The sequence below is a fragment of the Mirounga leonina genome, unplaced genomic scaffold (assembly GCF_011800145.1).
Source record: "Mirounga leonina isolate KUSES-001 unplaced genomic scaffold, KU_Mleo_1.0 Mir_151, whole genome shotgun sequence".
NCBI classification, from domain to species: domain Eukaryota; kingdom Metazoa; phylum Chordata; class Mammalia; order Carnivora; family Phocidae; genus Mirounga; species Mirounga leonina.
The window spans coordinates 45,301,385-45,326,492 of NW_023270377.1; the positions used below are offsets into that span (position 1 = coordinate 45,301,385).

The 25,108-nt window shown below is 35.3% G+C and overlaps 1 protein-coding gene across 1 annotated transcript; it reads right to left on the minus strand.

Annotated features, from left to right (window-relative positions):
- Nucleotides 1-23,855: 23,855 nt before the first annotated feature.
- On the minus strand, nucleotides 23,856-24,604 carry LOC118011791 (beta-crystallin A3-like). The gene has a single exon (XM_035006625.1). The coding sequence runs from the start codon at nucleotides 24,602-24,604 to the stop codon at nucleotides 23,957-23,959; it is 648 nt and encodes a 215-aa protein (XP_034862516.1). The 3' UTR covers nucleotides 23,856-23,956.
- Nucleotides 24,605-25,108: the final 504 nt, after the last annotated feature.

The window sequence follows — 25,108 nt, forward strand, 5'->3', positions numbered from 1 at the left end:
TGATACTCTGCAAAGACAGTACACTGTCTTTCTGTGTTGCTACATACCTTACACCCATATTCATTATATAGTTCTGTGTCCTAATATGTAGACTACCTACGTATAGAAAACAAGGGGTAGAAATAGGAGTGACCCTGCTCTCCAACATTCCTGTTAATGTACCTGGGGAATTTGGGCTTCTTTTCCCTATAACAACAGGTTCTGTGCTTCTAGAAGATTGAATAGTTCCATTAGGGGACTCAGTAATAATCCCACTAAATGTAAAGCTATAATGGCCTCCTCTTTACCTTGGGCTCCTTGTACTGTTAACTAGCAGGCAAAGAAAAGAGTCTCTCATCATCAGAAGAGGTAGGTCTGTTACTATATAATGAGGGTAAAAAGAAAAACAATGAATAACTAAGTGGTAAACCAGAATATCACTTTATAGTCTATTTCATAGTTGTCTTTACATGGACAGGAACAACAAAAATGGCTCTATACAGGCATGATAACTGGGATTCAAACACCTCAGGTCTGAGCGTCTGGTACATTCCATCAGACAAGGCACCCAAACCAAAAGAAATTTTCCTTGAAGGAATGGAAATCTAGAATTTGTAGTAGAGACAGAATGAATATCAGTAACAGCCTTATTTAAAATCAGGGGTATTATATATTCCTAAAACACTTAACTTGAAATTTTCCCCAGATATTGTGTCTGAAGAATCCTAGAGAAACTGTGCCCAAACGGAAGGAACTAATGTGAGAAGTAAGATGCCTTGAGCAATGTAAGCAGTAGACTATAGTAGACGTTGTTGGAGCCCTACCCACACAATCCCTTTATTACGAGCGCAGCCATATCTTAGCTGTTGTGAATACTGGCATCTGATGGCTCATAGCTTTCTTTTCCTTCTTTTCTTCTCTGAAAACTGCTCATGTCCATACCAAGAAAGGCATGGAAATTTATGCCCTTTACCTAGGAAGTGGCCTACAGACAATGACTTACTTGATATGGAGTACAAAGAGTTGTGCCTTTTGTCTCAAGTTTCGGCAATTCTATGATTCAGAGCTTCTCATTTGATCAATGTAAGAGTAGAATAAACTGAAATACATATTTGATTAGCTCCTTGCCCCAGTTCTATCCTGCTTCCCTCACTTCCTTAACAGGATTCTTCTAAGAGCATTTCTTCAATAAATCACTTGTACCAGAATTCCATGTCAGGTTCTGGTTCAAAAGAACCTGGACTAATACCCACTACTCAAAAGATTGAGTCTCTAAGACTTAGCAAAACAAAGAAACTATAATATTTTATGTAGTAAAGAAGTATTTTAAGCAAATGAATACAAAGTAGTTAAAAATAGTGATGCAAAAATGTGTATCAGATAAATTAGCCAAAAAAGGATGTTTCTGTAACAATATTAAACACCAATAAAAGGCCAATAGACATGAATGGATGAACAAAGAATGGTCCAACTACATAGTGTTCATTGGGCAATAAAATATTTGTCAAGTTGAAGTGTGTATGAATAAAGAATCAGGGTAAGAATAGCTGATTCTCTGTCAAATGACCTTGGCACTACTTCTTTTATTTTACAGACTTTATTTTCTCCACTTCCACAAGGTAAATTTGGGGATTTCCACATATCTCTAAGCACATACTAAAAGCAAAGAGTGGAATCTATTCAATCTCAGTGATTCATGAATATGTTAAGACAACTGTTTCATTCCAGAGTACATGTGAAATTTGCACAACCCTTTTTCTTACTAATTGTGTCAGCTGAGGCTAATTAATTTTTTTGAGACTAACTTTGCTCACCTTTGTAATGGGAAAAAATTCCTAAATTGCAAGGCATTAAAAATCACATATGTTGGGGTGCCTGGGCGGCTCAGTTGGTTAAGTGTCTGCCTTCAACTCAGGTCATGATCTCAGGGTCCTGGGATTGAGCCCCATGTCAGGCTCTCTCCTCAGCGGGCAGTCTGCTTCTCCCTCTGCCTGCCGCCCCTCTCCTCCCGGCTTGTGCAATCTCTCACACTCTCTTACACTCTCTCTCTCTCTGTGTCAAATAAGTAAATAAAATCTTCAAAGAAAAATCACACGTCATCTCTCAAAGGCATATATTATAATCTCTCAACTGATACCTTCTCATCCTTTTTTCTTCTTTCGAAGTAAAAAAAAAAAAAAAAAAACCCCTTCATATGATTGGTTTTTTTTCCCTCTCTCAGACCAATTAGATGTGAATTTCTGTGGGTGGAGCTTAGGCATTGTTCTTTTATTTTTTTACAACAAATTATTTATTTGTTTGTTTGTTTAAAGTATAATTAACAATGTTACACTCCTGAAACTAATATTACACTAGATGTTAACTAACTTGAATTTACATAAAAACCTGAAACAAAAACAAAAAAACCCCACAATGTTACATTAGTTTCAGGTGTACAACTTATTGATTCACAATTCTATACATTACTCAGTGCTCACCATGATAATTGCAGTCACTATCTGTCAACATATAACATTATTATAATATTATAGACTATATTCCCTATTTTATGATTTTTAATTCTAAAATTTCAATATTCTAAAATTATTTTCTAATAGAGCAATAAAAAGAAAATAATAAAATTTCATATCAAAAAGAATTTCAGTATTTAAAAATGTCTTCAGTATTATTCTTACTATTTAGATGCTCATTGAAATATGAAAGGGCAGAATGAGATGTACAGATGAAATAGAACAACTTCTTCGAGTTACACAAGGTAGAAGATCTGTCAAAGAGAATGTTTATATTTTATTGTAATATTTTCAGAGAGATAATAAAATATTTCCACATGTCAGCAAGAACACAAAGTGGTATCTCTAGTCTGTTCATACTATAATTCTGTTTCCCCAAAACTCATTGGAGAAAGATAGAGAATATCACTTCATATCCCAAATGAGATGGAATTATGTAAGCTAACGGAATAGAATTCCTCATGTAAAAAATGCATGATCACATTCTGGAAAAATCCTCTTAGGAGACAGTATTTCTCACTGCCCCTGTCCCTGGTCAAAAATAGCAAGAATAGCAAATACCAGCCCTCCAGGTAATTGTAATAATAAACAGTACCAGAATTTTGATCAAGTAGTTAATTCTTATCTTGAGGAATAATTTAAGCCCCTAAAATACCTAGTTTCTTTGTTGAAAATAAGTAATGGCTACTAAGACACAGTTCTTATGTGTGTGGTTTTTATTTTAAGATAATCAAACTTACTTTCTAGACTCTTTGAAATTGTAAGCAAACTAAACTTTTAAAAAGTAGTGATGAAAAAAACACATTCTTGTATTTGGAAGTAAATGAAAATGCTGATTAACTCATACCACCATTTCATCAACTGCTCTGATAAAACGGTTATAGGCTGTACTTCAAAGTAGTCATAGCCTCTAAGAAGGAAGGTTATTTCACTAGCTCTAGTGATGCATGTTCTTATAGCAACATCACTGTATTTGATTTCACTTTGGAAACAGTTACTATTATTGTTAACTCTCATTAAAGAAGAAAAAAAATATGTATTTATACCACGGGAGTATAGAAATAGAATGGTTTTAGGGCACTTGGGTGCCTCAGTCATTAAGCATCTGCCTTCGGCTCAGGTCATGGTCCCAGGGTCCTGGGATCGAGCCCCACATTGGGCTCCCTGCTCAGTGGGAAGCCTGCTTCTCCCTCTCCTACTCCCCCTGCTTGTGTTCCCTCTCTCGCTGTGTCTCTCTCTGTCAGATAAATAAAAAATCTTAAAAAAAAAAAAAAAAAGAAATAGAATGGTTTTAATAACAAAAACCTGAGCTTGAATCCTGGTTCTGCCACTTATAATAGGAGTGCTCTTAGAGCAATTTAATTAACCTTTTTAAGTCCCGGTTTTTCCACGTGTGAAATGTAAGTAATTAAACGTATAGCATTACTGAGAAAAGAAAAGAGTAAAACATCTATCAGTGTTTTGCAAATAGTCTACACTCAATAACTATTAGTCCTTTTCTTCCTGTTCTACACTATACTCAAAATATGGCACCTTGTTGGAAAGAGCTGGAATTATTGATATACTATGCTATATCATATTTGGAAAGTAAATTGTTTAGAAATATGTAAGATGGAAAAAAAAAAGAAATATGTAAGATGGTAAAAGAAAAACTACCCCCCCCCCAATTATCTCTCATTAGCTAAAACCCTTCTTGCAAGCTCTATACTTGTGTATCTAGCTAACTTTTCAAACCTCCACTTGGCTGTTTCTAAGATATTCATAGTTAATACAACTATGCTGAACTGTTGATTTGTTCCCTTCCCTCATGCCTCTTTTTAAGAGCTTTTGTTCTACAGACTTTTCCAAATTAATAAATGGCTTCCATCAACCACCCATACAAGTCAGTGCTGGGGTACTTTTGACACCTCTTTTTCTTTCCCAGGCATCTAATCTGTCCAACCTAAGGCATTTTGATTCTATTTTGCAAAAATATACGTCATCCATTTCTCTTCAGTTTTGGTTCAAATCACTGTCAGTTTTCATCTGGAGTACTGCAATAATCTCCTGACTAGTCTCATGTCTAATTATCTTGTCACTTTCCATTTCATTTTCCACAAAGCAGCTAAGGTGATAATTTTAAAACACAAATTGCTTTGTTACTCTGTTGCCTAGAACTGTCCGATGGCTTCCTTATCCACTTAAAAATGATAATTATATATATACCTACCAGGCATTTTATGTTCTGACCCCACTTCGCTCCCCGAACTCTTCTCATGATATGTTTTCTCCCTACTGATTGTTTCATCCTTAAGGGTCTCTTGGGTACTTAAACATGCTATATGCTTTCCCACCAAGTGCTATTTGTTTTACCTGAAAATCTTTATCACTCCAATTTTCACATAATTGGCTTCTGCTCATTTTTTAAGTCTCATATTAAATTTCTTATAAAAAGCCTTCTGGCAACCCAAACTAATATCATATCCCCGATTACTTCCTCCGAGAACACCTGTTCCTTTTCTTGCTATTACTTTTTGCAATACGTTATTATATACACTAGAAGGGATTTTACTTCTCCTTATTTTTCTCTTCTAGGCAAGGAAGGATTTTTTAGTATAACACAATAAAGAAAAAAATAATAGCATAATATGTTCATTTATTCAACCAAAGAACACATGAGGGGGTAGAAAATAATGGGTGTGGGTGTGCTCAGGAGCAGTAGCTATTTGTACAAATTATCAAGGGGAGAACTTTAAGATGAAGTGACATTTAGCAGAGACAAGAATGAAGTGAGGGAGGAAGGCTAGAGGAAGTACAGTGTAGACAGGGAAGCAGAAGCACAAAGTTCCTGAGATGGGGCTATCTGTAGTGTGAGGAACAGTAAGGAGGTCAGGGTGATTAAGAAACAGAGAGGGCAGAAAAGAAAGTTAAGTTGGGTCTAGATTGCATAAGGTACCATAGATCACAGCATGGGCTGTGTATTTTATTCTTTTGTCAACATCATTCTATTAGAGGCAATCAATTTTGTGTTTCTTGTAGATTCTCTTGTCTGGAAAGTTTAAAGACCTAATATACTCCCCAGTGTGGAACAGCCACTGCTACTGGATGATAGAGTCAAAAGGGAGACCCAGAATATGAGCACATCTAGGATGGAGCTGGGAACCCAAAGAGCAAAGCCAAGAGAGTAAAAGACTGAACGGATGATTTAGAGAAGATAACAAAAGAGTAGACTGGAATCTAGAAGCGTCTTAGACACTATCTGGGCTAGCCTCAGTGTGGTATGAGAGATAACTCATGAGAACAGTAAGGGGATATTTTGCACTATCCTTTTAACACATTGGGAGTTCACAACCGTCTAAAGTGACATGTCATTCTAAATGTCTAGACAGTTCATTGTGTCTAGACAATGCAAGAAAATACGAGGAGTTAAATTTGAAGGGGATTACCTACCATATTTATTGATCTGTGATCTGATGTCTGACTTTGCATGAATCATAACAAACCATATCACTAAAGCAGGACCATAATACCAAGCTATCTGCCCTACAGACAGAATGGTGCAAAGACTTGAGTAGATCTAGGGGCAGCCCTCGAGTTAGAAATACCCTCTCAGGTGCAGTCCAGCATGGTGTAAACAGATGTGACTACAGCATTAAGGCCACTAAGGAAATTAAACTATAGATCAAAGGACACTTAGAGACCTACAGTTTCAGCTTTGACATTTAAAGAGCTTGCTTAAAAGTTCTCACTTCCTTCCTTACAACTGGAAAATATCTGAACTGAAATAATTCTTCTTGGAAACATCAGTGAATTGAGTTTGCAAGCCAAACCACCATCCCAAAATCTAGAGAGACAAGTGAATACAGAGATTCACAGTCTACAGGGACTCAGCTTGCATGGAGCAGAAGCCTCTGGAGCCTCAGTGCCTATTAGACTGAAACCCTTTAAGTTTCTCTTTCTTAAAAGAGAAAATCAGTAAAACCAAAAGCTGGTTTTCTTAAAAGATCAATAAGTTTGATAAAGCTCTGGCCATATCAACCAAGAAACAAGGAGAGAACACACAAGTTACTAATATCAGGAATGAAGGAGGGGTCATAACTACTGATGAATAACATTAAAAAATATTATGAAGTCTATTAGCCACAAATTTGATAATTTAGATGAAATGGACCCATTCCTTGAAAAGAACAAACTACAAAAAGCTCATAAAAGGAAAAAGAGATAATCTGCATAGGACTATATCTATAAAAGAAATTATTATAATATTCCAAAAGGAAGATGTCAGGCCTAAATGATTTCCCTGATGAATTCTACCAAACACTTAAAGAAGAAATGACACCATTTCTCTAGCCTAGAAAACAGAATGCATTAGGTATTGAGACTTCATTGTTATTGAGGTAAAACATTAGAGAAGAGTATATTTAGACAAGGATGAGAGTTTTCTGGGAGAAGCCATGTATACCCACATTATGATTAAATTCAGGTTTCTCCAGAGTTTTCAATATGCTCTGGGAAACTATACTTTTCAATTAATTTGGGCAAGAGAGAAGAAAACAAAGATATGAGGTTATCAGCAAAAAACCTAAGATAGATACTATTTTATACTGGAAACCAGAAGGCAGAGAAAGACTGATGTAAAGATTAGTGGGAAAATGTGAATCTACAGTTAGTGATGAAAGAAAAGGGATAGGTCCAGGGTTAAGCTAGTACTCTAACAGGGGAAATATACAGCAGTTATGCTGTTAAGTATGAGTGCCCTGCACAGGAGACGACATAAATGACCACTAATTGTTGGGGAGTATAAAAGAGTAACAGTAACCCACAAATTCATTGTGGATGAGAGATGTAGTAGTTACTACACCCTCAGAAATATACTGAAAACCAATGTATGATGACATTGAAATTTGCAGAAGGAAGAGGTGTTATAAAATGTTATTAAAAATGTTAATGTTATTCACTTTTGTTCAACAAAACCACTGTTCACTAGAAGCCTATTAAGAAAGGATTCAGACCCCCAAAATTAATATCATTATGCATCAAGTCCTGTACTGGATAGCCAGAATTTATGAAACTATTTTACTTTATAAAAAAATCATTTCACATGTTTTTCTCTTAAGAGTCCTATCGGGGGCCTGGAGTCCTTGAAAAGATACTCTGAGAGAGGCTGACCACCAGCTTTCTACCCAACTTCAACTGTGAGCGAGGAAGAGATTTTGAGAGTACACTGCTACATCATCAATACTGGGACATACCAACATCATGTGCCTCTGGGATGATGCCTTGAGAAGGAAACAATATCACACTACTGGTATTCACTCCAAAAATGCATAACTTGAATCTCATCACAAGGCAAATCCCAACTGAAGAAAAATCTATAAAATACTTGTTTTCCACTCTTTAAAAATTGGTAAGGGCAGGAAGATTAAGAAAATTTAGATATTATTTCATATTAAAGAAGGCTAGGCAAATATGACAACTAAATAAATTGTGCAGTCCTAGATTGGTTCTTGAATCAGGGAAAAAATAAATTATAAAAGATGTCATCAAGACAATCGATAACATCTGAATATGGAATATGGATTATAATATGGACATGTTACTAAAATTCTCTGATTTTGATCATTGTACTGTAGTCATATGAGAGAATTATATCCTTTGTCCATAAAACAATACATACTAAAACATTTAGTGGCAAAGAACACAATATCTCCAAACTTTTCTCAAAAATTCAGGAAAAATTCCCATCTATTTATTTGTACGCATATAAGCAAATGGGGCAAAACGTCAACAAATTACGAATCTAAAAGAGACATATGAGTTCCCTCTATTATTCTTACACCTTCTCTGCTGAAATTATATAAAAATAAAAAGAGTAAAACAAATTAACTTAAGCATTATATATTTCATCAATCTTAGGAATATGGTGCTATAAATTTTCAATAATTAAGTTCTTTTTTTTAAAGATTTCTTTATGAAAGAGTAGAGACAAACATTTGAAAACTAAATATAGATTAATCTTTGTTAACAATGAAATCCCAATCAGAAGCTTATATTTTTTTCAGTTTTACAATTATTTACTTTTACTTCCTGTTTATACTGAAGGAATATGTAAATGTTGACATGAAGCAAGGATTTTAATTTTCATCATCTCTTCTATATTTACCTCTCACACTTTCTCTTTCCCTGCCTTGATATTTTTTGGCAATTTACTTCTTTATAATGAATGAAAAACTATAGGGTTTAATAAATCTTTGAATTTAATTTCTAGAAGTTTTGGCTTAAGTTAGGTTTTGTTTTCTTTTTTTTTAAGATTTATTTACTCGTTTGAGATAGAGAGAGAGAGTGCACACGAAGGGGTAGGGTCAGAGGGAGAAGCAGACTTCCCACTGAGCAGGAAGCCTGATGCAGAACTTGATCCTGGGACTCCAGGATCTTGACTTGAGCTGAAGGTAGTCGCTTAACCAACTGAGCCACCCAGGCGCCCCTAGGTTTTGTTTTCAACCCAATATCCCTAGGATTCCTGTCATGACTCTTGCCTGTTTCTACTCCAATATTTTATCTGTTCATATTGCTGTGTTTTATAAAATAGGTGAAACCCCTCCTATTAAAATGTCAGAAAAATTCTTTCGAGATCATGTCAAATTAATAAAAAACAGCACTTATAATTTACAGGTACTATGGATGCAAAAATGTTAAATATATGTAGTTATGTGTGTGTGTATTAATGGGGGAAATAAAAGACTGGAAGAAAAAGAAATGTCAGAAAACTTTATTGGAACCACATTGCTTACCAAAACAAAGAAATCTGAATAATTTTGATGTATCTAATCAGCTTTAAAAATCAATTAAGCATGGAACGTTTTTCCATTTCTTTGTGTCTTCCTCAATTTCTGTCATGAGTATTTTATAGTTTCCTGAGTACAGATTCTTTGCCTCTTTGGTTAGATTTATTCCTAGGTATCTTATGGTTTTGAGTACAATAGGAAATGGGATCGACTTCTTAATTTCTCTTTCTTCTGTCTTGTTGTTGGTGTATTGGAATGCCACTGATTTCTGTGCATTGATTTTATATGCCCTCTTTAATACCCATCACCAGGCTAACCCATCCCCCCACCCCCCTCCCCTCTAGAACCCCCAGTTCTAGAACTGATGGGTTAGCCTGGTGATGGGTATTAAAGTGGGCACGTACTGCATGGAGCACTGGGTGCTATACGCAAACAATGTATCATGGAACACTACATCAAAAACTAATGATGTAATGTATGGTGATTAACATAACATAATAAAAAAATCAATTAAGCTAATAAATAAAAACTAAAGACTGATTAAGCTCTTTCTTAATCAGATGTCTATTTGAAAAGCTAATATTTAAATAAGTATGTGTGATCATATTACAAATAGAATATGAATTTTTATCTATAGTATCTATGGCATGTTATTTTTTTTCAAGTTTTTATTTAAATTCCAGGAAGTTAACATACAGTGTAATATTAGTTTCAGGTGTACAATATAGTGATTCAACACTTTCATACATCACCCAGTGCTCCTCGCAAGTGCAACCCCTAATCCCAACCACCCATCTAACCCATCCCTCCACCCACTTCCCTTCTGTTTACCATCAGTTTGTCCTCTTCTTTCTTTCTTTTTTTTTTTTTAAGATTTTATTTATTTATTTGAGACAGAATGAGAGAGAGAGGCACATGAGAGGGGGGAGGGTCAGAGGGAGAAGCAGGCACCCTGCCGAGCAGGGAGCCCGATGCGGGACTCGATCCAGGGACTCCAGGATCATGACCTGAGCCGAAGGCAGTCGTTTAACCAACTGAGCCACCCAGGCGCCCTGTCCTCTTATTTCTAATACCCATGACACTTCAAAAAGAAGCATCATTCTGTAAGATCTAAAGACAGTGTAATAGAAGCACCAGCCTTCATGGTGGTCATTTTGCAGGATATACACATATTGAATCATTATGTTGTACACCTGAAACTAATATGTCAATTATGACTCAATGTAAAAAAAATCAGGCTTTCGACACTGTTCTGCAGTATATGCACATGCTCATTTGTGTGATTTGGTTAACCAATATTGTACAAGAACTTTCAAAAAATATTACTCATTCATACATTTTCTAAGATGAGTTTTGAGATACTTCATCATTAAAGTGGCTGATTACGTGTTTTTCATTCATGTTCCCTATTCACCTTGGAATATATCTGTTAGATACAAAATATAGTTTCTAGCTGGTAGGCTCAGGCAGAAATTTGAAGAGTAATCAACTAAATCATCAAGAAAGTTCTCATATTTATTGGATACTTGCACATGTAAAAAGAAAATTTTGTTCATTTATATTTCTTGCAAAATGTGACTTTCTTATAATTAAATAAACCTACATTAACATAAACTTGGTAAGTATGGCACAGTGCATAAACGTAGGTACAGTTTAAATAGACATCATCAGGTATCAATTTGTTTTTAACTTTTATTACTGTAGAAAAACTTGCTTAGAGACATGAGGAACAAAAAATGTCTTTAAGTCATAATAAACTCTATTTAAACATTAATGAAAATGATTTTCATCATATCAAAGTTTGCTATGGAAAACATATCAGAGCAATGGTGACTCCAGGGCTACATATGACAACTAATGTGATTCCTTAATCAAAAAGTTGACATAGGCTCTCTTTTCATTACCTCACCAAGAAAAAGACAGTGAATCTTTCTCCAAGGACAAATTAAATTTTACTCCTAAATATAACTGAATGAATGTGTTTCTAAATTTAACATTAGAAAAACATCAAACAAGCTGTTAAGTTATATTTCTGTATCAATTTTGACTGGCTTCATTTCATATTTATAATCATATTATTTTACTGAATTTTAAAAAGATTTTATTTATTTATGTGTGTGTGAGAGAGAGCGAGAGAGAGAACAGAAACAGGGGGAGTGGCGGGGGGAGGGAGAAGCAGACTCCCCGCTGAGCAGGGAGTCCAACTCAGGGCTGGAACCCAAGACCCTGGGATCATGACCTGAGGCGAAAGCAGATGCTTAACTGACTGAGGCACCCAGGCACCCTATTTTATTGATTTAAGTGCATGTATTAGCCTAGATTTAAAAAAAAAGAAAATAAGCCTAGACTTACGGTAAAAGAATATGCTCCCTATCTCTTTAATCTGTCTAAAGATTTAAAAAAGAAATTTCTAAGTGTTTGGTAGTTTGAAGTTTCATGAACCTTAAAGAGAAAATAATTTATCTGTCTGGGGCATCATTTAATATATGGGTAATCAGAATAACCACACATCATGCCTGTGTAATCAGAGTCATCTGAAAAGTTACAGTACAAACTTCCCAGCTTTTTGCTCTTTTCTGTTCATGGAGGATGGCCACATTATTACAAAATATTCTGAAGCTGCCATATTAATTGTCTACTTTCTGGCTACCTCACTGAGTTTACATTCAGTCCATTAGTAAAGGACACATCACTTTTGCAATACACTGGTGCTCAGCATGGCAATGACAATGTGCACTCAAGGGCCTCCCACAGTTATTTTCTACTGCATTGCCATGGTATGCATCTCAGCCTGTAGTCACCTCATGTTTTGTTTCTTGTTGATTTTCTGTTTCTTCCTCAATAATATAAGATTAATGATATATTTTCTCTCTGGTTCATGTATATATTCCTATATCTTAGTACAGTGATAGGTGTTCAATAAACAGCTACATAAGAATAGTAGTAGTAAAGCTCCAATGGTTCTCCATTGCCTGAAAGACAAAATGCAAATTCCTTAATGTCAAATAAAGCTTTTTATGAGCTGACTGTGACCAACCTCTTCGCCCCTCTCAGGTTATAGCCCTTTCTTCAAAAGGTCATTAAAGCAAACTAAACACTGCTTCCAGAGCATCCCTGCACTTCTGTACCTTCAGATTCTTGACCACTGTTAGCTCCACCAAGATATTCTCCCTATTACTATTTCAGAAGATGTTTTATGTATCAAAGTGCAGAGCAAAAGTCTCCTGTTGTTTTTGTTTTGAAGAATCTCTGCATGCCTCAAATAGGATTTATCCCTTTTCACTTTGTGATCTCCCAACATATTTTATCTTTCACATGGCCGATAAGCATATACACTATACTTACACATATTTCTCCTCTCTTTACCATGTGAGCTCTGTGAGGGCAGAGACCATGTATTCTCACCTGCCTACATCCAGAACCTAATCCAGTAATTAATATATCATACTTTGCTGAATGAAAACTTTAACTTTACTAAGCAGCTTATTTTCCCTTATTTCCCTCCTAAAATAGATACTATTTACTGATGCCATTAAAATTTCTCAAAGTTCCCAAATGCATAGAGCATAACGAAAGGGAGCATTTGTTGGACCTTAATTGTCAGTAACACACATAATTTTATGGTAGGTTTTGGTATTTGTGGGCAGCATGCTTATAAACGTGGCAACAGCCAAGGACAGTGATCTTTTATTTATCTCATACCACCTGGCATACTCTGCATATCAAACACTAGAACATAGTGTTTGAGTGTTGGGTAAAGGTTATAACCTCTTGAGAAATCATCTATGCAAATGCACTAATAGAACTGAGTTGAAAGAAGGCAGGTTATTAAAAATCTTCGGTCACAAATTTATAGATGAATAACACAGGTTTTTGAGGTGACATTTCAATTTCTTTGGCTTTTTCAATACAGTTAAATTTGCTACGAAACTAGATCTTAAAAGTTCTCACCACAGACACACACAAAGGTAATTATATGAGGTATTATTAACTAACCCTATTGTGGTAATCATTTCATAATATGTGTATCAAATGATCATGTGGTATACCTTAAATATATGCTACATTATGCGTCAATTATATCCCAATAAAGCTGGAAAAAAGGCATAATGATATTTAAGAAATTAGGGAGAGCAGTGTAAATTATTTGCGGGTGTGTGAAGGAAACACTGAAGCTTCCTTGTTCCTACTATTTCTTTTCACTGGGGGAAAAAACTGAGTTGAATTAGCAAAGTTCTTTTCATGAGTGTTTTTAGTTCTTTGAAAAGATTCCTTTTATGTTCTCAAAGGGATCATCAAATAAGGACAACATTTATCAGGAAGCTCATGTTGACCATTTTTGCTAAGCGACTGACAGAGTCCTTTTGTCATATACTAGTTAATTTAGAAACTGTTACTAAAATACATATCTCAATTTCCATAGGAAAAGGTATCAAAATGTCCTAGTGCTTTGTAAATGCCAGATCCATTCCAAACCACCATTTTGGCTGAGGTAATATATTTTGGGTGAAAAAATTAATTCATAAAAACTTAATTTCCAGATATTATTATCATTATTATTATTATGTACCCCCTTTAAATTCCTTAAACAAAAGTAAATTTTCTGATTACTAATATTTAATTATTAAATTGCCTATTTGGGTTGAATTGTTTCCTCCAAAAAAGATATACTGAAATCCTAACCCCAGGTACCTGTGAAAGTGGCCCTATTTGGAAATAATTTCTTTGTTGAAATAATCAGGTAAGATGAGGTCACACTGGATTAGGGTGAGCCCTAAATCCAGTGGCTGGTATTCTTATGAAGAGACATTCAGTGACACAGAGAAACACCAGAAGAATGCCATGTGACAACTAAGCCAGAGATTGGAGGGATGCATCTATAAGCTAAGGAACAACAAGTATTGCTGGCAACCACCTAAATCTAGGAAGAGGCAAGGAAGGATTCTTCCCTCCAGTCTTCAAAGGAAGCATGACCCTGCCAACACCTTAATTTTAGATTTCTAGCCTCTAGGACCATGAGAGAACAAATTTTTGTTTTTTAAACAACACATTTTGTGGTACTTTGTTGCAATAGCCTTAGGAAACTAATACAGTGCTGTGATACAGAATAAATATTGCTAATATACTGGTCTGCCTTTTCAATTTCTTAAAAATTTATACAAGTAACTTTAATAATAACTAAGTTATTTGGGCTAACCTCTCTTTAATCAGTACCTACTTGAAAGCCAAATTCTGTTGTCTGTCTTATTATGTTTGTTACAATGATTAATACAGTCATGGAAATTCTCATATATACACCTCATATCAATTCCTTAGGATAATTACTAAATCAAAGAAACTGCATATTACTATAGAATTGTATATATGTGGCTTTTTTTTTTTTAAGATTTATTTACTTATTTGAGAGAGAAAGAGCAAGTACACACAACAGTGAGGGGAGCGGAAGAAGGAGAGGGAGAGAATCCCAAGCAGACTTCTCACTGAGCCCAATCTCATGACCCTGAGATCATGACCTGAGAAAAAAACAAGAGTTGGAAGCTCAACCGACTAAGCCACTCAGGTGCCCCTAGAATTGTATTTTTGTTGTCAGATTGTCTGTGACAGTATAAAAATGTCTCCATTTCCATACCATGTGCCACACTGGAAATGCTCAGTCTTCTGCATCTTTACCAAACTGAGAGTTGAAAAGCAATAACTGATATTTAACTTACATTTATTTGATTATTATGAATTTCAATTTTTTGAAATGTGTTTGCTGGGACATTTAGAATTATTCTTGTGTTTCCTACCTGATCACATATTATTTTTTTCTCAATCAGGTTGCTTAATTTGGCCAATTATCTTGTATTCCGGATTCTTCAGACCTGAATCTCTAGCCTTGTGATCATGGTCAAGTTACTTAATTTCTCTAAGCCTCAATATTCTTATCTGTAAAATGGTAATAATGAGAAAATATACCTCCTATGGATGCCATAAATAGGAGAATATATGCAGAGAATTATCATACAGAAGAGATCCTGAAACATCATAAGTACTACACCATCAGTGATAGTGAAGAACCATCAGTGATGTAATATATACATTAGGTTTAGTATAAAAATATTTCATTTATTATAATCAAATAAACATGTCCTTGATGTCAAACTTTGCAAGACAAATAGAACTGAACTTAATTCTACCCTACATGTTTTTTGATGTACGTGACTTTGGCCTATTTATGCCACCTTTTTAAACTTCAGTGTTCTCAATAATTAAAATATAACAGCAATACCTTCAGTTTAAATGACAAATTTAATCATATGCACCTGGGTTTATACCTTAGCTCTTGAATTTCATTTCTGTATGATTATTAACCTTTCCATACTCTAATTCTCCTCATAAATATAACAGAAATAATACTATTGAGGTAATTCTTAGAGCGTTGGGAAGATTAAATTAGGTAATTATGTACAGATCTTAATACTGTGTCTGGCACACAATGAGTCTTTATTATTTGGTAACTGTTACTATTGCCATTACTATTGGGCTATTTAAGGTACCAAGTGGATAATATATGTAAGCTTTTATCATGGTGAATTTAACGGGGTGAATAATACAGTAAATGTTTCTTAGGGGCTACTGATAGTGTGATGGTGGTAGAAGAAGGGGAGAAAGAGGTAATACTGGAGATGCTTCATTTACAGAAACGTTTCCAGATCAAAGTTTTGCAACCATTCTATATTCACAGAACATTGTAGACATTATCATCTACTCATATATATGCTGGAAGCCACCCTAAGCTTTTATTTCGTGGGGAGAAACCTAGCGGGAACTATCCTGGTCCACCTCTGTGTGAATATGCCGTGGCCTTCTGGTCAGGCACCTGGGCTTGTTAGGCTCCTCACATTTCATAAGGGATGTTAATCTCACCTTCTGTTTCACTGTTGTTGCAGCATATGGCCCAGCACAAACTGGCAGGGCAGAAGAGCTGCGTTCCAAGCACTTGTTAGCGAATGTGACCTTGACAGAGTGGATTGATAAAAGTGAAGTTAAAAGAAATATTATGCCCAACTCTTTTTAATGACATAATCTCTCTCTAGATCTCTCTCTCGATAAACCAAATAAACCTATTTAAAAAATTTAATCATAGGATTCTGCTTCAAACCAACCCCCCCAAATCCCTTCCATATAGTTTATTTTAATGAATCGAACTCAGAGTTTTTTGAAACTTATCCCTATATTTAAAGTTACTGTTAGAGATAATGTTCAGTACATTGTACATTTTTCTTTTTTTTTTGAGGATGAGTAAGAATTTCCTCGTAGTCTCAGTACCAGGAGTATTTGTACCACTCTAATCCACAGTTTGTCTTCAATTCATGAGAACTGTACAACCTGTGTTTTTAATTTTGCATTTTTAATTTTGGTTGCTAGAAAGTTTTAAGCCAATTTGGGCCACCTATCCCTTCCACAAATATATAGACTCCTAAAACATGCATTTTGTGTGATGCATTAACATTACTTCTGACCTTTTGTTATCTTTAATAAACTAACCTTTTTAAAATTCTTTATGAATTATACACAACTTACTTTTTAAAAATAAACATTTTATTGAAATATGACATATATGAAGAAGTATAATTCATAAACATATAGCCTAATGAATTAACACAATGGGAACATACCTGTGGAATTACCGCTCAGAATGAGAAGTAAAACATCACCAGCAATACAGATGCCCCATATTCTCCTTTTCAATCCCTACCATCTTCATCTTCAGTCAACCAGCACCTTGTTAACTATGCCTATTTTTGAAGAGCATACAAATGGACCTATAGATTCTATAATTCAGTATTATATTTCTGAGATTCACCCATGCTGTTGTATGTAACAGTGCATTTACTTTTATTACTAAAAGAGTATTTTTAAAAATTTATGTTTTTGGACAGCTTATTTTGATTAATCTTTGCATAATATATCTTTTTTATACTTTTATTTTCAATTTGTGTTCTTATAAAGAACATATATTTAGGTCAACCTTTTTCTGAACACTTATTTTTTTTTTTTTAAAGATTTTATTTATTTATTTGACAGAGAGAGACACAGCGAGAGAGGGAACACAAGCAGGGGGAGTGGGAGAGGGAGAAGCAGGCCTCCCGCAGAGCAGGGAGCCCGATGTGGGGCTCGATCCCAGGACCCTGGGATCATGACCAGAGCCGAAGGCAGACGCTTAACGACTGAGCCACCCAGGTGCCCCTGAACACTTATTTTTAACTGGAATGTTTTAGTTTCATTTACATTTTATGTAATTACTAATGTAATTAGGTGTACCTCTGCTATCTTACTATTTGTTTTCTATTTTCCCCATCTTTTCTTCCTGTATTTCTCTTTTCTTACCATTTATGTATTTTTTAATGTATTATTTTATTTTCTCTCTCTTTTTTAAAGAGAGTATTTATTTATTTGAGAGAGAGAGAAAGCAGGAGCAGGGGGAGGGGCAGAGGAAGAAGCAGGATCCCCAGTGAGCAGAGAGCCCAATGCAGGCTGGATCCCAGGACCCCAGGATCATGATCTGAGCCCAGGGTAGACGCTTAACCAACTGAGCCACCCAGGCACCCCTATTTTCCCTCTCTTTCTAAACTATTTTTACAGCCACATGCAGCCTTGATTCATCAAGTCTAATATATATTAGTACTTTGTCTGCATCATGCACAGAGGATATTAAAACTCTTCAACTCCACTTAATACCTTCCCATATTTCATGCTATTATTTTCCTACATCTTAGCTCTTTATATATTTTAAACTGCATATGGCATGCTATTTGAATTTACTTTTTAGTTCCATTCTCTTTATCCCTTTCTAAATACATGTTTTCATCTGTAAATATCGTGTCTGCCACTGCCCTTTAGCTTTCTTTTAATGCGGGTTCACTGGCGATAATTTTCCTTAAATTTTTGTTTGCCGAAAACAGTCTCTATTTCACCATAATTTATGAAGGGTAATTTTTATTCTATATAGAGGTCTATGGTGGAAGTTATTTTATTTCCCCATTTGAAACACTCATTCTAGTTTTGGTTTCCACAGTTTAGTTTGAGAAATAATCTGTCAACGTTAATGGTATTCCTTTGAAACTTATGTTTTCATCCTTTATACTCCCTTTAAGATGGTTTCTGTCTTTTGTTTTCAGCAGCTTTACTCTAGTATCTAGTTGTATTTCAGTGTGTAAGTGTATTCCTAGATGAATTTAGAATTCTTGATGTTCATATCATTTCTTGGTATCTATTATCAGTTTGGGAAAACTCTGAACCATTACATATTTAAATAGTGTTCTGTCCTATTCTGTAACCCCACTATTTCTTTCTTTCTTTCTTTTTTTTTTTTTTAAAGATTTTATTTATTTATTTGACAGAGAGAGACAGCCACAGAGAGAACACAAGCAGGGTAAGTGGGAGAGAGAGAAGCAGGCTTCCTGCTGAGCAGGGAGCCCGATGCGGGGCTCAATCCCAGGACCCTGGGATCGTGCCCTGAGCCGAAGGCAGACTCTTAACAACTGAGACACCCAGGTGCCCCTATCTCCACTATTTCTGGTCCCCAAGTTCAATTAAACTGAAATTTCCATTTCAATGTCTGTCCTGATAATGAAACAAACACATTAGTTCTTTACCTGGAAATCTGTTCTTAACATCTGTAATATATTTTAGTTCCTTTAGCATTGGAATTCCTGTCAAAATTCATATAGTTTGATGTAACCACACTTTTCTTTTCAGCCCAGTTAGCCTGCTTCTGCCTTTAGGTCTTCTGATCTTGAGCTTTTAAAGTCCAAGCTCTCCAGAACATACCATGCAGAAGTCTAATGGTCTATACTGATGTTTACCTTTTTACCTCTCTTTTCCATTACTGATAATGTTTGTAAATATTCAACTATATTTATTGAAATAATGTTTACCAATCAATTACTAAAGGCCATGCACTATTCTGTCTTAATTCACCTTACATTTTCGTGACTATATGGTCAGAAAATAAATTTTGATTCTCACAAACAACACTTGTTGAGTCTGAGCCATACAGTGTGAATATCACTGAGAAGTCAAAGGAGAGCAAAGCCACAGCTTCTAATGTTAAGAAGCTCATAATATAGCATCTAAGAGAGACTGCACAAAGTTTTGAAAAATTCTTTGATATGTATTAAGAAAGCTATAGAAACTAATGAGAACCAGGAAGATGCAGAGACTAACTGGAACCTAGAAGACTTTTAGACTACATAGAGCCAAAAATATTAGAAGTCTTGAAAGAAATATTGGATTTGCCAGACAGATAAACTGGAGTGGAAAAACATGCCAGGCAGAGGAAATTTTCAAAGGAACAGAGATTTCACAGAGCAGAGTGTGTTTAGAAAATTGTGAATACTCAATGCAAGGACAGAGATTTATAAACTCTGTGTATGGGTGTATATGTTTATGTGTAGTGGGGTGGTGGTGGTGGTACATGTGTTTATAGAAAGTGAACGGGGCATTGGGGTAACTGAGAAATACAAGTAAAATGTTAGGCAAGACTGTACCATTAAATGCCTGAAGTATCTGGCTAAGAGCTTCAGACTATCTTGCAAGTAATGAGAAATCTTACAAATTTTAAGGCAAAATGTCATAAATTCATGTTTTTAGAAATATAAATTTTCTGTAATGGGATAAATACGAAAATTTTTCTTAAAATCTTACAATATCCCTTCCTCAAGTTTAATGTACAGGCCTGACAATGATGAATACTACCTTTCACAACGATTTTGGCCAACTTAATATGATTAGTATCCCGGTTTCCATCACTTTCACATCACCAACCAGCACTTCTTTCTTTGTGGTTATTGTTAATAGAACCGGTTCCCTTAACTCTTGCTCACTCTTCAGAGATAAAATTGTCAGCAAAGAAATAGCAACATTTATCAGATTTCCTATTGTAAGTGGAACGTGAATTGTAGCACTCATCTAGACCGAGGCTCTTATATATAGCATGAGGGCAGAACACAAGGTGTTTTTCAAGCAATGTGTTATGAATGACAGTGTTATTTAGAATAGATTAGTATGCATAAAAATGATGTATTATTTATGTTATTTATGTATGAGTTTGAGTTATATACAATAAAATAATTTATAGTGACTAAAGGTTATCCCGCCAAACATATATCAGTTTTACTCATGTTCACATATGGTTAATAAGTGTGGGAGAAAACTAGCAAGCTGGGTATTGTACAATATCTGCCTCCAATTTTACCCAAGTAAGAACCAGATCCCAAAGTAACTCATCATTAGCAGATGAACTGAACACAAATTGTTATATTGCTTAACTTACCAAGATCATTTTGTGCAGTTTATTAAAATATGAAAGGGTTTTCTAATTCTCTCACTACTTTTACATTTATTAGTTCTCAGTTTGTTTTAAGAAGAGAGATTTCCCTTCTTTGCATTTATTTATTCAAGAATTCTTAACTTATTTTATGTGATACAACCTGTTAATGATTACTATATATTTTGACACTCAAAGTACTCATCAGTTGGTCACTGGAAGACCCTTAAAGCTGGGCCCTGTGTCCTTTTACTGTGCCTCCAGCATTCTTTGAGCATCTCCCTACTTCTGGCATAGCAAGATATTTCAAACTCTTTCCCAGCATCAGCCCTGAAATCAGCAATTTTGCCAAGAAATCTGCTTATTTTTGGTTGGTTTAGAAATCAAATATGGGTTCTGGGTACTAAATATACTCCTTGCTATGGGAATGTCACTGATTTGAGACCCTCTAAGAGAAATGAGCCAAGAAATACACGTATACGTGTGTGTCTGTGCGTGTGCACACACACACAGTATACATTTGATTTTCTTCTCTTTCTGCATCAGTAATGCTCTGAAATAAGTATGAATCCTATTACAGATTTTATCTTTACTTGTTTTCTCAATACTGGAATGCTCATAGTTTCAAAATTGCTTATACATACCACTATGGAAACAAACCAACTAACTAGAGTTCAATATTGCTTATACTTCTGTAGATATTTAGCCTAAGGATATATAGTCAAATACTATTTGACAACCATAATAGTAATAATACGCTCAAGTGAAAAATCATCACACAGAAATGAAATTTTGATGGTCAACTGTATATTTACATAATCTCAAAGTATCTCCTGTAAGATATTTACTACCTACACAGAGAAAAATAGTAACATTAATGTAGAGAAATCCAGGAAGCATCACTTTACCCAAGTGATCAAAATTGAGGTCTCTAATAAGAAGAGAGACAGACATGTACCTTCTAATATAATGCTCTGGGGAGCACCAAAATTCATATATATGGTATTTCTGCCAAAAAATACATATCACCATAATCAAATCATGAGGAATATTCAGACAAACCAAAACTGAAGAACAATGTATGAAATAAATGTTCTTTACTTTTCAGAGTCAAGGGCATGGAAAACAAGAAAACCTAAGGTACTGTTTTAATTTAAATGATAGCAAAAAGATAATGATAAAATGAAAAATAGGAATGAAGGAAGGGAGGGAGGGAGAAAGAAAGAACAAAAGAAAGAAAAGAAACAAGAGAGGGAGGGAGGGAGAGGGAGGAAAAGAAAAAAGGAAAGGAGAAGAGAAAAAAGGGGGAAAAAAACTAAGACAATTAAATTCAATGAATAATCCTGGACTGATCCAAGAGCAGACCTTTTTTTTTTTCTTTTAACATAGGACATTAGTGGGACAAATGGAAAACTTGAATTAGGTCTGTATATTAGATAATAATACTGTATAAATATTAATTTCCTTATTTTGAAAATTACACAATAGTTATGTAGAATACATTTGTTTTTAATAAATATACACTGAAGTTTTTAGGAGTAAAGGGGCATCATGTCTATAACTTACTTTAAAAAATGTCCCCCCCCCAAAAAAAATGTAAATAATGAGAGGTAGAGAGAATGGTAAAGCAAATGGGATAAAATATTAACACTTAAGTAATCTCGGTTGGCGGCTTTAAATATTTGTGGACATTCCCCTTCCTTGGATTTTGGGCTGGATTTAGTGATATACTTCTATCAAAATCAATACGACAGAAATGGTGGAGTAGAAATCTGAGATTATGTCATTAAAGGCATTTTTCTCCATCTCCCTCACCCTCACGTTCCCTTTCTCTCCCTCCCTTCCTCTCTCTGGAAAGCCAGCTGGCCTGCTGCATGACCATCTGGATAGAGAAGCTCACATGTTGAGTCAAGGAAATAAAGTGTCTTATTAACAGCCATGAGTACTTGAAAGCAGATTCTCCAACACCTTCTGATGACTGCAGCCCAAGTCAACAACTTAACTACAACCTCATGAAAAATTCTAAACCAGAAACACTCAGCTAAAGTGCTTCCAGATTCCTGACACTCAGACACTACATGAGAAAATAAATATTTGCTGTTTTAAGGTACTAAATTTGGGGGTTGATAAACAATATTAGGTTAATATAATCTGTGAAGGGTTTATAGAAATTCTTTGAGCAATTTTGTATCTTTTTCTGTAAGTCTGAAATTATTTCCAAATAAAATGTTGGAAAAAAAAGAAAAAATCTGGAACAGTGTTACATATGACAGGTTTTCCAGTCACCATGTCATGGTCGTAAAAATAGTCCCTTGTGCATCTAGAAACTTGCTGGCTTCTACCAATTTTTTCTCAGCATTTATTGCATCTCTAGGCTTTATTTAGTCTGCAGAACAGCATTAAAGAATGTCACCTTACACAAATGTTCTTTTTCCTTATTCAAATATATATATATACATACATTTCAATGTGTGAAAGTGAAATATGCTACAGACTTTAATTTTTGGAGTTTCAATTATTATTTTCAGAAGTATAGGAAACTATATTATTCCCTTCACACTTTGAAAAGTTTACTCTGTACATGAAGTGAATTACTCCTCCTGACCAATAACAGGTAAAAATGACCCTTGAGAAAAATTCTCATACAACCTCTACCCTGCCAACATAGGACAACCAAAAGAGAAACCTTCCTTTTTTTACGGATTAACATTTGTGTCCAGGAATCTATCATGGTACATTTCTACACTGGATGCTCAGTAAAAGTAGCATGAATGGTTTAAGCTTTTAAACTTCCAACCATCATTTCATGCTAAGTCCCTTGTTTTCAATTACAAAACAGAACTCAGAAATTACTTAACTGAATTTATTATTTTAATTTTGAAAAAAAATTATCTTGACATTTAAGACTCAATGTTTTTCCCAGTTTTATTGGATATAGTCCCATTATGAAACCCTTCGGGAATTCCCGTAAACTGAATATATCATCTTGCTCTGGCTAAGAATCCCTGATTGCGACTTTTGTTATAAACACTACTATATTAACACTGTCATGTCAAATAACGTTCTGTAACTATAATTTCAGAGATTTTCAGTCTAAGTTCTACATTGAAACTTCTGAACCTCTTTGCTTTGTTCTTTTATTATGGATCTTTTCCTACAGAGGCCAGATAATGATAACGGTCCTATTCCTTTTCTTTTTCTTTCTCAAAATAAATACTTTTCAAAATTTAATGTTGTCTGGGTCTTTAGAGATAGTTTGAAGAATCTATACTTCTGCTGCAGTAATGATTTTTTTTTTTAAATGACATTTATTGTGGATTTCAGCAGCTAACATGAAACTCATTCTAGATTGCTTAGCAAGGTTTCTCTTACTTGGAGCTTTTAATCCACTACTGTTGGATACGGCGAATTGATTGAATCTGGGAAGTCTGGGCGTGAGAACCCCACTCTCTCCAGTGTTTATAGTCTCCTCCATGATGGTCACATTCCAAGATATATTGATAACCATGGTATCCAGGATACTGGTAGCAGACCCAGGCCCCACATTGTATCTTCATGGAACCAACTTCGTTGTTGAACCAACCCATGGCTTGCAAGGAGGGGTAGTCATCACAGATCTCCCACTGGCGTCCAATGAAGTTTTCCTTCTCAAAGATGGTAATCTTAGACTCCTTATGATTAGCTGAACAGATGGGGCGGAAGGACATGAGGCGCTCAATGTGGTAGGCATTACTCCCGCTCCAGGCGTCCCAGCGAGGGTATTCTCCTCTCTCCAGGATAAACTGTTGCCCGCAGAAGCTGGTATGCTCATAGCCAACCCAGGCGCCACATTCCACCTTGAGAGACCGGACATTATCAAAACTGCGCTCAGAGACATTTGGGCAGGAGCTGGTGAACTCCATCCTCTTGCCCTGGAAATTCTCCTGGTCGTAGATGGTTATCTTCCATGGCCCCACGGGCCCCGGCATGGGGTTGGTTTGAGCCATCTTGGTGGCTGGAAGGGTTTCCAGCTCCTGCTGCACAGTCTGGGTCTCCATCTGGTGCAGTAATGATTTTATATACAATGTTAGAATTATTTTTCTGTTCAATTTTCAGTTTGTCTTTGCCCTTGCATGTTGCTTACTCAAGATCCTTCACAAACCCCTTTCTCAGATAAAAATATCCAGGCAAGTCTGAGGTTTGATTCACAGCCACGTATCCAAGTCCAAGCATCTAACAAGCATCAATCCAATAAGGGGTATGCAGAACACATTGGGAAACTTGCCAACCTTTGCAATTACGCTTCACCATAGTGATAATGAAATGTATTTTAAAAACTGCAATCCTCAAAAGTCAATCCTATAAAGGCATTTATTGTATCTGATACCATGAATACTGTTTTAACTAAGACATATCATCATGTTATAAAATATCACTTTCTCCCATGTTCTCCTTTTTTTTTTTAATTTTTTAAATTATTAACATACAATGTATCATTTGTTTTAGGGGTACAGGTCTGTGATTCATCAGTCTTACACAATACACAGTGCTCACCACAACAC